This window comes from Lepisma saccharinum, chromosome 10, assembly GCF_977018435.1.
Source record: "Lepisma saccharinum chromosome 10, izLepSacc3.1, whole genome shotgun sequence".
In the NCBI taxonomy this organism is placed as follows: Eukaryota; Metazoa; Arthropoda; class Insecta; order Zygentoma; family Lepismatidae; genus Lepisma; species Lepisma saccharinum.
The window spans coordinates 77031281-77046859 of NC_139238.1; the positions used below are offsets into that span (position 1 = coordinate 77031281).

General features: G+C 40.0%; 1 protein-coding gene across 1 annotated transcript in view; it reads right to left on the bottom strand.

The window, feature by feature from the left end:
• LOC145994160 (uncharacterized) overlaps positions 1-15579 on the bottom strand; it is a 93779-nt gene that overhangs the window by 55977 nt on the left and 22223 nt on the right. The window contains exon 2 of the mRNA XM_083130252.1: positions 7434-7650. Within this exon, the coding sequence (XP_082986378.1) occupies positions 7434-7650 (217 nt within the window). The remainder of the gene's footprint in view (positions 1-7433; positions 7651-15579) is intronic.

A 15579-nucleotide genomic window follows, 5' to 3' on the forward strand; every position in this document is an offset into this window, starting at 1 on the left:
GAATGGTAGGATTCGGATGCCGCGTTGTTTTGTCCAGAATTTGAGTTTTTCCCTTTGCATGAAGTCATATATCGTTTCAAGGCCGAGTAGTTTTATAATTTTGGATGTTTGGGTCATACCTATGTAAGGTAAAGTTCCCCGTGCACATAGCACCGTACGTAGTGCACGTGAGGGTAGGGCCCCACACATTCTCGATCTCGGCTAATTTGGAGATGATGTGATCAGCACCACACTCCGGCCGCCTTTATCTCCAACAGGTACACATTGATTCGAAGCTAGGTGAGCCCAAGAGCCTCTTTATGCGGTGACAACTTTCGCCATTTGAAAAATATTTAAAAAAAGTATGTTGTTTCCAAGGTTAATAATGTTATGTAGATATTGTAAAAAAGTCTAAATTACATGATGCAAAACCTTAGATACATGTAAATATAGACCGAGATACCTTGGTTTTGTCAATAACTTTTCTGTATATAAAAGGACCAAATTTCAGCCTACTTTATCCGTTTGACGTAAGGCTGGTATCGCAGGTTAACCCTGTAAGAATAACTACCCGTGCCTTCGGCTGATGGTTCCTGCGATACTAATAAACCGTTGGTTAATCTTGTAAAGGTTGCCCGTTACAGATTTGCAAGTAGATCTGTATTAGTTTACTCCATTGAGGATTGCCAGTGATTAAGTTTCAAATACGACTTTATTGGAAGAAATTTCCATAATATTTAATTTCAAATGAAAGAAAGGTATAATTCCGACGCCAGTGACCAGTCAGGGCCTGGTCATCTGTTACCCTGTTAGGCTAACTGAGAAGTCCGTGACCAGTCACAGGCCCTAGAGGTCTAGTGGAGGTGCGTGACACACGAAACTTTCTACGAGTATGTATTATGCCCGCTTTAGACGAAAGCATTTTTCTTAACATTTATGCCATGGCCAAAAAGCTACCGTGGAAAGTGAGAAATTTTATGACATTTCAGATGCCATGGCATATTTCATGGCATTTCCCGTCCTATTTCCGTAGCATTTTTCGTAGCATAACCAATCAGAAGCGACCTCATGGTCACGAGTGCAGTTGTAATGGCGGCCGCGTGAGATGTAAACAACGTATCACTTCACACTTTTAAACGACGATAACTATTCAACCACGAGGAATATCGCTTCGTATTAAATGGTTTTAGGTAGAGAACAATGGCGCTGATTAAATACATACTTTACAACGTTTACTGTACACGTATGGAAGAATGTTTTAGCTTTTTCAATTGTAAACACCGTGCACACAGCATTGACGGTGTAACTCGACGTGCCTTTCGTGCTGTATGTATTGTACATTGTAATTGAAACAGCTAACAGAAATGTTCCATAAAATGCTTTCATGGAAAGTACCATCTGCTATAAGATTTTTGGAAGCATTTATGCTAGCAAAAATGTTAAAGGAAATGCTTTCGTCTAAAGCCGGTGTTATAAACATATCATTGTACTCTGTACTATGCAAGGCTTGCATATTCAAAATAGTGATGATAAAATGGTGATAAATAATGATTCGAGCCCTGCATGTTAGAGTAGCCGACGTATGGGCGAGCCTGTTATTGACGTATTGGTCGTTATTCGTGTTTTGCTATAAGTATTGAATTTCTATTTCCGAAGGCTCTGTTAACTTCCATAAATTAAGTTTCCTTTTCTTCTAGTCCTTGTCTCCAACCAAGCACGCTTCAGGCTCCACAGAAGTGCAATATAAAAACGAAAATAGATTTTATTACGTCGGTAAAATGTATTGACGATAAGCAAGAATGTCACTTGGCAAGAACCATGCTTATAGTGTATGTCGACACTGTGGTACGAACATGACATTTTCAGAGGCACATAACTGGCCTCTAATATAAACACATAAATCAGCGATTAATAGTTTCGGACGCGAAGGTAAATAGAGCTCGAGAATATCTAAGGAAGTTCCCGTCTCTTTTGCTTTAGGTTTCAAAATTTGGTACGCAATATACTCTCCTATTTCTAAGATGTCATTAGTCGGGGAAGACTTATTGTAGTGCTGCGTTCGCAGTTGCCGGAATGAATAACTATTTGATACGAACCAGACATTATGTTTCCGTGGTGATTCCGAAAAGGAAACATAGATTTCGGGTCAGTAAACAGAGAATTTCGAAACGTATAAATGCGTTTCATACAACACGATACAGCATCGCAAGTACATCTTCACGTGTTTGCATTAAATATATACGTTAATCAACGATAATCGCGTTATATATAAGGTAGTGTCGTAAAAAATATCATAACTTTTTTTTTTTAATCAATGTATCCAGCGAGCTTTCATTTCTCGATTGAGACATTGATTTTTTTTTTTGTTTTACTTATTTTCTCAACTATGTACTTGATCAGTACATCGGTTATTCTAATTTACGGTTAACTTACAGTCTGTGTCGGGAATCTGTGGAACATCGTCGCGCATAACGGTAGAGAAGAGGAGAAGAGAGTGCAAAGCAGTGTGCGCTGCTGGAGACGGCTTGTAGCTTCATTTGCGTTGGTCCACCCATACAATCCCCTTTCGTTCTGTGTGTTCATTGGTCGAGCCCATTCGAGTCACTACTTGAGCAGAGGTCTTGTTTTAGTTCGCTTGCTTCACACACTCCCGGGACAGAGTATAAAGTTTGAGAAACTTACACAAACGAAATATGTCATACAGGACATTCTACGAGTAGTTTCATTATGTGATATTTCCTTGCAAGCTTTGTTAATACAGTAGAAATGAAAACAAAATAAAAAAACACGGAAGATAGAATTTGAATGTTACTAAAGTCGCGACGCGATAAGAAGCGGTGTGCAATCAGAACGCAGAACGGCAGAACATGACCAAATTCTGTCTTCTCGTTCGCTGCCATGTGGCTGGGGGTTTTCTGCGTTGCCACGTTCGCACAAACAGGCGGACAGGCTAATCAGCTGTTGGCAAGCTCGGGAAAAAAATAAAACGTCACGCGAAATTAAGCACGTACGTATCAGTATGCTATTATAATATATGTTATTTCCGTCGTAAAGTGATAAATTAACGAATCTAGAAGTTTGAATCTGAAGTTTCTTGTAGATTAACGTTAACTTCCCGTGTGAATTTTACATTCTGGCAAGCATGAAACATTTTATCTTCCTGCTCTACACAGGAATGAACCTCTGTTGAGTTTTTATTATGGTACATTGCAAGCATCAACTACCGGCATCTTTTTACTTGTGTTGAATCGTATCACAATTACCTACAAAAGAAAATGCGTCTTGTGTTATGAACAAGTGTGGCAAATCGTTCTCCTTTGATTTCATGCCGCCTCTCTTTGCCTTCTTTGTTCGTCTTTTTCGCAACTCGATACCGACCGCAGCTATGGCCGCCTATTGTTTTTGTACACGAAACTCATCCTTTGTTTTGTAAAGACATGGAATTTATACTTCTGTAACATTGTTGAAGCTTCAGAACGTACAAATGAAATGTATTTCTTGAAAATCAGGGCGAATTAAGTATAAACAAATTACGTACAACTTGGTTTCGCTAACACGTTTTTAAATTATATTTTGCGGAACCTACAAAAATTCACCTCTAAAACAGAATTTCACAGAACTGAGTTACTGTATTACGGAGAAGAATTTATCAAGAACAAATCAATTGCATCTGAATTGATTGATTGATTGAGTTGGTGTTTTAAAATCCACTTTATGCACACTACGGCTAATCTGGAATGGACTTACAGCTGGAAGTGGGATCCGAACCACTATGTGCCTCGACAGGGTATCAAACCCAGGACTACTTGATTACAAGGCGACGATGCTTACCCTACCACTGTACCATCGGGGAGGCACATTTGGGTGTGTGAAGGGAGATAATTTGGGAAGCTACATGAGAATACAGGCTCTGGCAATACAGAGTTCAATAAATTACAACGACACGCTTGGCAATTGCTCGATTTCCTTAACATTAATGATACATTTGGTACATGTGTAATTAATGCTTCGAGCTACCTGTATGTAAAAACAAAAAATGAATGAAAGAACAGAAGTAGTATTTAAAGAATCAGTTGTTTTGCTGAGAATGAGAAAAATGGAAGTGCCCTGTTGTTGACTGTTTAACCAGATGTTTAATCCTACACGTGTTTCTGTGGGCTCGCGAAAATCCTGAAGTAGGTCAATCCGGCAACGGGCCGTCGCTACCAGAGCGGGTGGTTCTACGCCGGTTGCTAGCGCGTCCCAACTGTAGCTACAGCTACTTCTGTGCACTAGTCGCTACATCTACTTCTCTGCGCTATTCGTTAGATGCGCTAGATGTATTACAAAGGCTTATAGTGCCAAATTACAATGTCATCATTTTAGGTGACATAAATATTGATCTCCTTAAGAACAATAAAAATGTACAGAGTATATAGATCTTCTTAAATCTCATGGGATTAAACAAATTATTAAAAAACCGACCAGGATACCACTCACTACTGAAACTCTTATCGATCATATGAGCACCAATTTGCCTTTCGACATGATATAAACAGATGTGACTCACCACTTAATATCAGACCACACAGAACAACTAATGCAAGTAAAGTTGCCCACAAACCAGGCCCGTGACCAGGATTTCTTTTATTGAGGGGCCAGATCCCTATTTATATATGTAACCAATGTTTTCTACAGCACCTATCATAATATTAAAACGAAATGTGGAAGTCAAGCTCCAATATTAATACGTAGAATCTACGTTTCATAAAACTCCTGAATAGGGGAGACCGGGGTGAGTTGAGCATGTTTTTATGTTTAAATTTCTGCAACTCTTAAATATTTGCTATCTACTATTGATGAAATGCTACAAGCAATACCTGTAGTTTCCTTGACCACTGTGAATTTTTATAACACCATGATGCTAAAAGTTGTAAAGATATTGCTTGTTTTTTTGAAGCGTGTCAGTATTTTCAATTCACCCCGTATATGGGGTGAGTTGACTATACGTGCGGGGTCAGTTGACAATATGTGTAATTCTACTCCATATATGGTTTGGAATATTTTATTTCAAACAATATACTGCCTTAAAAATTACGGATTACAATTTTTTTTTCAAATGAACAGTATAACATGAGACATAAATTTTCCAAACATTAAAAAAAAAGTTTAGAAAAGTGTTTACTGAATTTTTTTGCCCAGTGTTTATTTTTATTTTTATATCACAAATACAAATGCAGTATACTGTCCTATAATCCTAATCTAATATATATTATTATAAACAATGTGCCTATATGCTAAGATGCTTTTGATGAAACAATTAATTGAATAACAATTTTCTCAATAGGCCTACAATATTGTCAACTAGCACCTTCCTTCCTATTGTCAACTCACCCCGATCGCCATATTGGACTTTCTGGTCACGTCGCTGCTAACATTGCAGTTTAACAAAGTATCCAAATGTTATATCGCTACAATTTACCATAGTCTTCTGAATAGCCTTACCATAAACTATGTGCTTGCTTAATTTGAAAACGTATGAGAAAGGATATAGAGTTGAGAAAATGTACTTCGCAAGTAAGAATTGATGTTATTTGTCACGCACTAAGCCAAGCGTCAAGTCAACCTTGCAGCAGGTTTTCGCATATGTAGATCCAAACGTGCGCGCAAGAATATAGTTCCACTGAGACGGGTTCTATTCCGACACAACTGCATACTTGCAAGAAAACAGTTATTTAATTTGTAATATACAGACAAAATAATACATCCATTAGCAGGTATGGACTTAATTGGTTGCAATCACTGTGCAGACGAACTTAGAACCGCAGATTCGCCAACTGCAATGTGATTGCGTTGAAGAGACACTGAAACTTTAGAGCGAGTCGAGCGAGACTGAATGCGTTGCAGAGCGCGTGGAATAGGTGATACCAGTGTTGCACATCCCACTATTTTAACCCTATGTTTATTGTAGAGCGGCGAGAATGGCTGAATCTCCTGTTCAGCGCGCGGTTTTACCCGAATGTTATTTTGGGCTTCATCCGAAGGGAAACGCTCTTCAAAGTCAAGCAAGTTGTTTTAAATGCATAATCCTCCTTGCGGCAACAAGATCAAAGTAAAACAGGGCGTGAGGTGATTTGCCGTCAATGTGCGCACGAATTGTGTCACGGGTGTTGAATGATTTGCGGTTTGAGTTTTGCAAGAGGAAACGATTTCTTGACGACAAAAGAGTCTCCGCGGTATTAAAAGATATCGCAGTGAGAAGAAACGTGTTTATTAATTGGACGAGACGTCCTTCAACTCTGTGGGTGGGGGAAGGGGGAATAAAACATGGAAGGATACCACCATGCAAAACCACCGCCAGGGCTGAAGAAACCGACGATGAGGGGAAGGGGGAGGCTTATTGTTTCACCCACTGGCGGCAATGAAAGCTTTGTTGAAGGCGCATATTTACTGGTCCGCGCAAAGAAAGGGAAGGGTGATTATCAGCAAGAAATGGACAGACCAAGATTTGAATCCTGGTTTAGTGAAGTGATTCATAAATTGAAACTAGAGAGTAATAGCGACAGACAATGCACCTGATTGTATATATCACCAATAACAAATCATGCTTTTTGGTGGTATAATTTGAAGTGCGTGTGTCTTACAGTAACGGATGTATTGCGAACGAAGCAACCACGTTTTTTTCATAAATGTATTTCTTTCTAAACCGAAAACAATAATTTGTCATTAAATTCAAGAGGGGCCTATTGTTGTTTACTTTTATCTCCGTTTATTTTTCGTTTTGCGTGCTCGAAATATACACACATACTCTCATGTTTAGAAGATATTTCGCTCTTATATTAAGTAATGACACATTTATTAAATAATATATGCGCAGAAAGTACTTTTAAAATTTTATGTTTCAGGAGACAAAGAGAAGCAAAAATACATTCCACCTGACATGCATGCGGGTTTTGATGTGTTGTGCGGTTGGCAATACTGTAGATTTTCTCAGTGTCTGCGATGTAAGCAGCTCGACGGTTGAGGAAAGACTGGCACGGAAGATTCGGAGCTCAGTTCTCGCGCGGATTGATACATAAAAGTTGCTGCAAAGTTAGCCTGACGCGCGGCTTAGAAACTTCGTGAACAAGACGTTCAACTTCTTAGTTGTGAATTGGTTCCAGAGATGACGCATATTCACAGTAACCTGCAATGTTGCCAACTCTCGTCTAGTAGGAATAAGAAAACACTTTGTCAACTCACCCCTATGGGCAAATCCCCGCGGTCTCTCCTACTGTAATATTTTCATTGTTAATGTTAAGTATCTTCCAGCAACAGCTATCATTAGTTGGGTTAATTCAAAATAATCCAAAATTTCTTTTTTGACGAAGGTAACTGAGTTACAATCACAGTTAGTCATATAATATGAGAGTTCCAGTTACTATTGCTCGAAAAAGTACTTCAAAACCTTGGTTAAAACTAATAAAAATGCTTACCTTAGGCAGTTGTTGAACATCTGTTCCAAACTTTGATCCAGCAAGTGCCGTGCTGTTGTAAGGGTGCACATGGGGATCCAAGTGAGGATTGATTCGCACAAGAACTCGGACTTCCTCTGCTTTCACATTTTGTGCCACCTCACATATGTGCTTTGCATCAAATTCGGAATCAATATTTATCATGCATCCATTTTGTACAGCTAATTTTATTTCCCATCTGCAAAGAAACCATGCTTTTACTAGTACAAACTAGTAAATAGAAGATGGATCTGAATCCATATTCAACGATGATGGTGACACACATGGTGTCAACAGGGTCATAACTAGGCTGGGGCAACCGGGGTGGTGCTCCAGGGCCCCCAAGGTAAAGAGGCCCCGAAATGCCAGAAAACTAATGAATTAGTCTAGACTTTTGTTAGATTTACCCACTGCAGGCAGATAACAGTGACCTGTGTGGCCCAATGCTTGTGATTTCGTATCGGTTCACGTCTGAAGGAAGTATGCCATAATTTCCCACTATTCTAAATAAACAATGCTAATGGGATAAAATTATGCAAGGATTAACACTTAAGCTAGGATGTCAACGCTGGCCGAAAACTCTATGTAAGAAAGAACCCAACCCAATATCATGCACCTCATGACCCTAGCGTACGCAGGATTTTCAATCGGGAGTAGCTGGAATTTCAATGGTGGATATTACATAGTTCTGTTGTAGAGAAGACGGGATAGCTTATGCTATACAATATTTATTCATTATCATTTTCAACATTCGTTTTAACATTTGTTCACATTTAGCACTTCGCAGTGGCGTGCGGTGACGTTTAGACTAGGGTACTCAAGAGAAATACGTAAGTGAAATCCTTAGTGGATAATTTACCAAACTTTGAAAACAATACTAGTGGCTGTATCAAATGCATTCATATGCACACAAAAAGAAAAAAAAGATTTCTGCCGCATTTTTTGTTATGTTAAAGGAAGCAGAATTTAAGTTTCCTTTATGCACACTAAAGCTGATTGAAGTTAGTTGAATTGAAATGGGATCTAATTCAGGATTTTTTTTATATAAGATATAACCTTAAAACGCTATCGGAGAGATTCAGATGTAACACGATAAAACATTTGTATGATATTTTATATACTTGCTTCGCAAATATATTCTCAAAAAACGTGCAGCCCAACAATTCAACCTTGATTAGTTTCTTCATGCAGCGCGATGCACATTGAACGGGAACGAAATAACAGACAAATGTTTAAATAAGTAATATCTTAATTAAGGGTTGAGAAAGAAATATACACATAAGTAAGTTTTTTCCTGAAAATGCCTAACATACTGCTTACCATCCTTCGTAACTCCAGCCTGAGAAAAGTCCTCCAATTCAGGAACAGGCCTCCCATTTCGGATTATTTCCACTTTCTTTTCATAACTATATGACGAAAAACCCCTCTGCAGAACGTCATCGACAACTCCCGATTCCATATTATTTCTATTTCACCTCTTCACCGCAATGACAAAACAATAATAAGAACGAAACACTGCAAATTTCACACGCAAGACGGAAGAAACAAAAAACGTCAATCTCTCGCGGTAACAAGTGTCTCCTTCCTCGAAATAGCCACTCACATTTGTAGATGAATGGATCAGGGTTGTCAGTCGACGAGATATTTTGTAGAATGAAGAAATTACGGACTCTAGTAGAAAATGCATCAGAATAGAATGGTATTAATTCCAACACACTTGAAAAGCTCAAATAAACGTTGGGCAGGGTTCGAAGTCCTGAGAAGGAATGGAGGGATTTCCCCCCACCAATAATATTGGCCACAAAAATCCCCACACCAAAATTTCCCCGGGGGAAGGGGAGAGTTTTTGTTATAACAATGAAAGATGAAGGATAATATTGAAAACATACACTACCTCTTCAAGAGATATTTAACAGATCTACACCAATAGCAAAATATGTACAATAGAAGTAAAACAAGAATGCAAGACAAATATAAATATGATGTTAATAGAAAAACTATTGCATAATAAAACGATTCCAACTATTTTTGTAATTTATTGAATTAATTGTAATTAATTTATTCTTTAACCCGTTAGTAAATGAATTTGTTTGCTACTTTATAAATATCTCATGTATATAAAAGTAACAAATTGATTTCTTTCCATGTATTTATTAATAATGCATTTTTAAATATTTAGAAATTCATTATTTTTTTATATGGAATGACATTATAAATATGTATATCATAATTATATTATGTGTATATGTAATATATGCGCGCGTGTGTGTAGATTGAGATATCTCCCCACCCCACCACCACCAATATGATGTTGCACCCTTATGTGGGGCACAATGTAACGTCCATTTACATAACTTTGCAACGTAAGGGAGCGGGGGTACATTCGAATCCCATAGTAAGCATTGTGTTTATGTTTTTTCTTTCGTTCATTTATATCGTCGGGTCAACAGTCAACACCCATCCCTATCATAAGCTGAAATGCAAAGTGACACGAATACAATTTTGATCTCTAGAATGAGAAAGACAGATACTGAGAATGGTGTGAAACATGCAAATTGTCCATATAATTTCCCTCTGACACATTGACATGACGACGCCGAAAAGTGTTTCAGGTAAAACGCAATACTCAGTCGATCACTCCATTTCCCTCACCTCCCGATAAACATTTTCTTGCCTTCCGCTCCGATTTGTATGTCAGTAATCAATTTTTATAACGCATTTTTATTGCAACCAAATCACAGGGATTAATTTATCTAAGCGTGTCTGTCCAATGTTAGTAAACTAAACATTCGAGAAAAAATATATGTTGACTACTACCAACACTGCAGACGCTGCCAAAATCTTGGGTACCCTGGCTTCTTAGAACCATGTGCTTTGAACAGGAAAATGCACCGTGGGATGAGCGCGGGAAGACCCAAACATATGGTGGGGGTTGATCGGAGCCAATGGGGATTGCCCTCCGAATTTCTAGGGTACCCAACAGAGGCAGCAGCTTTTGCTCGTGGAAATCGGCAGAAGCCACGGTGGATGGGGTGGGTGCGGGCAACACCGAAGGCACAATCGGGATCATTCGGGCAGACGTTCGGGACTGCCTGGAGGGCCAGGCTACTCGGGCAAGGCAGCAGCGTTCTCGGACGGAAGATAGAATTTCTGGCAGTGGAAGGGGTTTCGGAGAGACGATAGTTGAATTTTCATGCTCCGAGAAGGTGGGGAAAATTATTATTTTTTCTTACGGTGTTGTGGGTACGCAGTGAGTACCTTGCGTACCCAGAATGCACGCCGCTGGCACTTCGGTTTTACCCAAGTTCTTTACTTTTTCTGTTGAAAATCGTGATTTTTCTCAAAATTTGGCAATGAGCCGAAGAAAGCCCCATTCGCTCTTCCCCTTGTGTACGCCAATTCCTCAAATTATTAGGTACTTCGCACTAGTCATAATTTAGTATTTACATTTCATTCTTAAAGGTGCAGAAGGTAACCGGGAAAATAACAGTTTATTTTTAAACAGAATGTGCATATTTTTTTGGGAAGAATATTTTCCGATGGAAAGAGTTTAAATCTTGAACAGGAAATAAGCCAAAGTCAGCTCTCTAAACTCCTAAACCAACACGATGTCCAGGAAGATAAGAAGCTGTGCATGTTTTTAAAGAAAAGTTTTGTGATGTTTTTGATTTTTTTCTTATATAATATTAACAAGCAGGAAGCCAAATGAATGATACGAGGTTCTTCGCCGTAAGGGGAAAATTGAATCTTTCAGTTTCATTTTATTATTGACTGTTCATTGTAAAGTCTTGGAGCAGATAAATATCATTTCTAAGCACTGGCGGTGATTGGATGCCAAAACTGAAGAGAGGAGGACAGTTTACTTTTTCTTTGTAGACAAGGCCTAGCATTAAGAGATTAAGTGGCATAATGCTGGGGCAAAATAGACAAAAAAACTGGGGCCCAAATCGCCACCACTACTTTCTAAGTCATTACAGAATTTCTTGGTATTATGGCTGCATATGATCTCTTAGAGTCCTCCTCCGTGGCCATGCGGTCTAAGGCACTATGCTTTGGGCTCCGACTGCGTGACAGCATGGGTTCAGTCTCTGGGTTCTCGGCTACCATCGTGAGGAAATTGGGGAGCTACGAGTGAGTAGCGTAACCTGGTCATAAATATCTATAATGGCTGGAGGTTCGACGTGCTGACCCCACGTCACCTCATTACCGGTTGAAGAACTCCATACCTCTAGGTAGGACTGTGGGAGGGAGAACGAGAGAATTGGTTCAAAGTAACAATATTTTACCCGATGGTAGACACAATTTGCTCACAACTGGACAATCGTTTTAAAGGCATGAAAGCCGTTGTAGGCACATAGAAAGTGATACAACCTTCTTTTTGTTATGTTTTGTAGACACTGAGCTTTCCAACAAACCTGGAGAAACTTGCAAAAACATTTCCGAACCTTTATTTCAAATGTTAAGTTCTTTCAAACACAAGATAAGGACATGGATGATGTGAAAGAGCTGATATCATTGTGTTGCAACAGATTCCAGTTATCCTGATGTACGTGCGGCTTGTTTCATGTCCCTTACTGTCCCTGTCACAGTAGCAAAGGCAAAGATAGTTTTCTAAATTGAAAATTATAAAAAGAAACTGTTTATATAGTAATATGAGTCAGCAACGCTTTAATGGTCTGACTTTACTTTTAATTCAAAATGACAGAGCCAAAAAAACAATTTTAACAAATTAATCAATGCTTTTGCAGACAAAATTCAAGAAAGAAATCCTTAAGTCTTGAGTCTAAAACATTGTCAATGATAATAATCAGTAGTGCAGATTAGGGAATTGACCAACATCAAGTGAGGAGCGCCTTACTGATTTTTGTCGTAAGGCATGATCCTCACTTGATGGCGCAGTGTTGCCAGCTCCTCACTCGAAAAAATCACCAAGGTTTTTGGGGTAACCTAACCTAAAGCAAGGAGCTGGCAACTTTTTTCTCGCAGTGTTGCCAACACTACACCCGAAAGTAAAGCTCGGTGGGGCTTGCCTTAATGGTTTCCTCTTGTAAGGCATAAACCCCCCCTTATTTTCGGACACAGTGTTACCAACATCTTACTCGAAAAAAATCACCAAGGTTTTTTGTCTAACGTAACCTAAAGCAAGGAGCTGGCAACCTTGCTTGAGGCTTGCCTTACAGTGCATAAAGCAAGGTTGCCAACCTACTGGTATTTTTGCCATGACTTTTTACAAAAAAAAGAGAGAGAGGAGAGAGAGAGAGAGAGAGAGGGGAGAGTTAAACAACCGACAGCCCACCTACAGCTTTTTTTGTCTAACCTAACCTAAAGCAAGGAGCTGGCAATTTTGCTTGAGGCTTGGTTTACAGTGCATAAAGCAATTTTTGCCAACCTACATATACTAAACAAGGAGAGCCGGCACTGCCGTAAAAGAGAGAGAGATGGGTGGATGGTAATATAGTATGTGTGTGCGTGTGTGCGTATAATATGTAGCATTATTAACTAGAGTGTGTTGGCAATTTACTTACAACTAAAAAAAAATAGAGATGCCAATTTTGCTGTAAGATGAAGAGAGAGAGATTTATGGCTGGCAACAGTGGTGAGCGATGTCCTCTTATTGTAAATTTTTTCCAAGTCCCAAAAAAAGAGAGAGGCCAATGTTTATATATCGTAATTTTTGAAAACTTCTCTCGGGGAAACAATGTGCCACACACACGCGCGCGCGCTTATGTATTGTAACACAAACAAACAAACAAAATAATAATTGTTGTTTTTTAGGATACCTGGCCCCTATAACCTCGCCAGGGTGCGTGGTGCCCAGCCAAAAAAGTAAAAGTTTTCTAATGGCTGCGGTTATCTACAACCGCACCTCTGTAGAGTTTCACGTGTTTTTTTTTCCCCCCAAACTTCCATGAAACTCTACAGAGGACCTCCGTAATGCATGCAACGTGTACTAACGACTCTAGTGTTATTTGATGTTGTGATATTTTTGGATATAGAGTTTTATTGTGAGATATAGATAAAAATAATTATGTTTATTATAATATTTTCTTGATGAAGATGGAGAATATGTGTGTGTTACAAATAAAGTTGCATGCTTTTTTTTTCTAGTGTGTGTATGTGTTTTTGATGTTTCGACAGCATCTGAAACGATAAAAAAAGAAATTTTATTGTTAATTTTCACGTGTAAAAACAACAACAAATTTTGTGCAAATTCTGATTGTCTCGTGCTATAGTGTAAAAAAAGATATTGTAACTGATAACTAATGAAATTGATATTTGTAACTGATCTGAACTAGTGAAATTCGTATTGTGCTATTGTAACTGATTGTGCTAGTACAAAAAATTTCTTATTTGTGCAAGAAAAGATGTTAAAAAACTTGTTAAAACTGCTCTGTGACCCTCTCGTTCTTCACGTCGTAGGCGAAGGACTTCTCTGCAATCAGGATGACACTGCATAGGGTATCCTCGGGCAAGGCATCGTGGAACTCGCAGACGACCTTGATGTTGGTTCGATCGTTGACCACAACCTTCTTTCTCTTAGATGTGTTGATGACGGTCATGGGTCTCCGTGCTTTGAACTCGCTGGGCGTGTAGTACATGTCCACGCTTCCCTCGGTCACGCGTTTGTAAGCCGAAAACGCTTCGTAAAGTTTGAGGTAATCGTTTTTGGTCACGTCGAGGTTGTAATTCTCGCGCGGGAACACTTCGTTTCTACCGTTCTTCAGATAAACGTTTTTGATCTTGCAGTCGTCGAACTTGCTGGAATCTTTTTCCTGATTCTTGTCCCTCCCGGTCTGAAAAAGCACTACGACGAAATCTGGCATGTCGAACTGTATGTTGTTGAACTGCGTCGTCACGTCGAATTCCATGTGACTCCCCGACGCCATTTTCTGCACGCACTGGTAACCGTGAAAGTCAATCGGCACCTGCGGACTTTTCAAGATCTCCGCTTTGTACTTGAGGGCGTAGTTCGTTTCGTATTCCACCACCGGCATTCTCAATTCCATGCTTCGGATGACGCACTTGGCTGCTTCGGGTAAAGTGTTGGCTATCGGCGTGGTGCCGTCCGGACCCAAAGTAGCGTATCGCATCAGTGCGTCGTTGTCGTTGGCCGCTCTTTGAAACGTAACCCTCAGTCCTCCCTTCCACATGATCTCCTTGTAGTCCGAGAAGAAACCAGGCAGCAGACGCATGGGAAAGAGCACTGTGTGACTTCTCGTCGATATTTTGGTCCCGGCTTCGAATCCCCCGGCCTGGTAGTACGCTGCGTCCGTTTTGGATAATTTCAACGTTCCCACTGCCGTCGACGTGATGCCTGGATAATCTATTCTGTCGATGACGGTGTTGTGTTTCCTCACCTCCACCTGCGAGAACAGGTGAGGCACGAAGTTGTCCACGAGCATCAAGTTTGCTGCTGCGGGAAATGCGTCTCCGTTTTCCTTCTTCACCACGTCGAATTGAAGGTAGAGGTCCGCTCTGTGAGGATGAACGAACCCATCGCCTACGTCCACGTCGTATTCGATCTCCCTGTTGGCCTCGTTCAGATTGGCGAACGTGCGACGGTTGGGAGGGAAAGATTGCAATTCGTAACTTTCGATTTGCTCCATTTTCACTATGTATGTTATTTATTATACGTTGATCTCCACGATGGCCGTCGTAGTGGCACCTGCGAAATCCACCACGTCTCCTTTCTCGTTCGTCACCACCAACTCTATGTCGTCTATGCGGTTGCGACATACTGGAAAATAGATCGGCGAAGAGGGCGTGTAGATGATCGGTTCCATGAACTCAGAACTTGGTTTGAAAGTGGCTATGATTCCCGTCTGCTTGTGACTTCCTAACAATCCGTCCGAAGATTTCGTGATCATACCTTCGGCCACGTTACAGTGTACGTTCAGAGTCTCTATGGCCAAGAATTTAGGAATATTGGTTGCCACGTGCTTGATGCCAGCTTCGAGTTTGGTGTCATTCTCGAAACCTAAAAGTTCTCCCATGGTGCCTAGGTCCACGGTCTCCGTCGCGGATAGGATTTCCACTCTGTGGGTGACCGAATTTTGAGAAAGGTACGTGCCTTTGGGTAACTGAGCTTGCAAAGTGGAAAGATTGTATTGGCCTGGCGTGACGACGA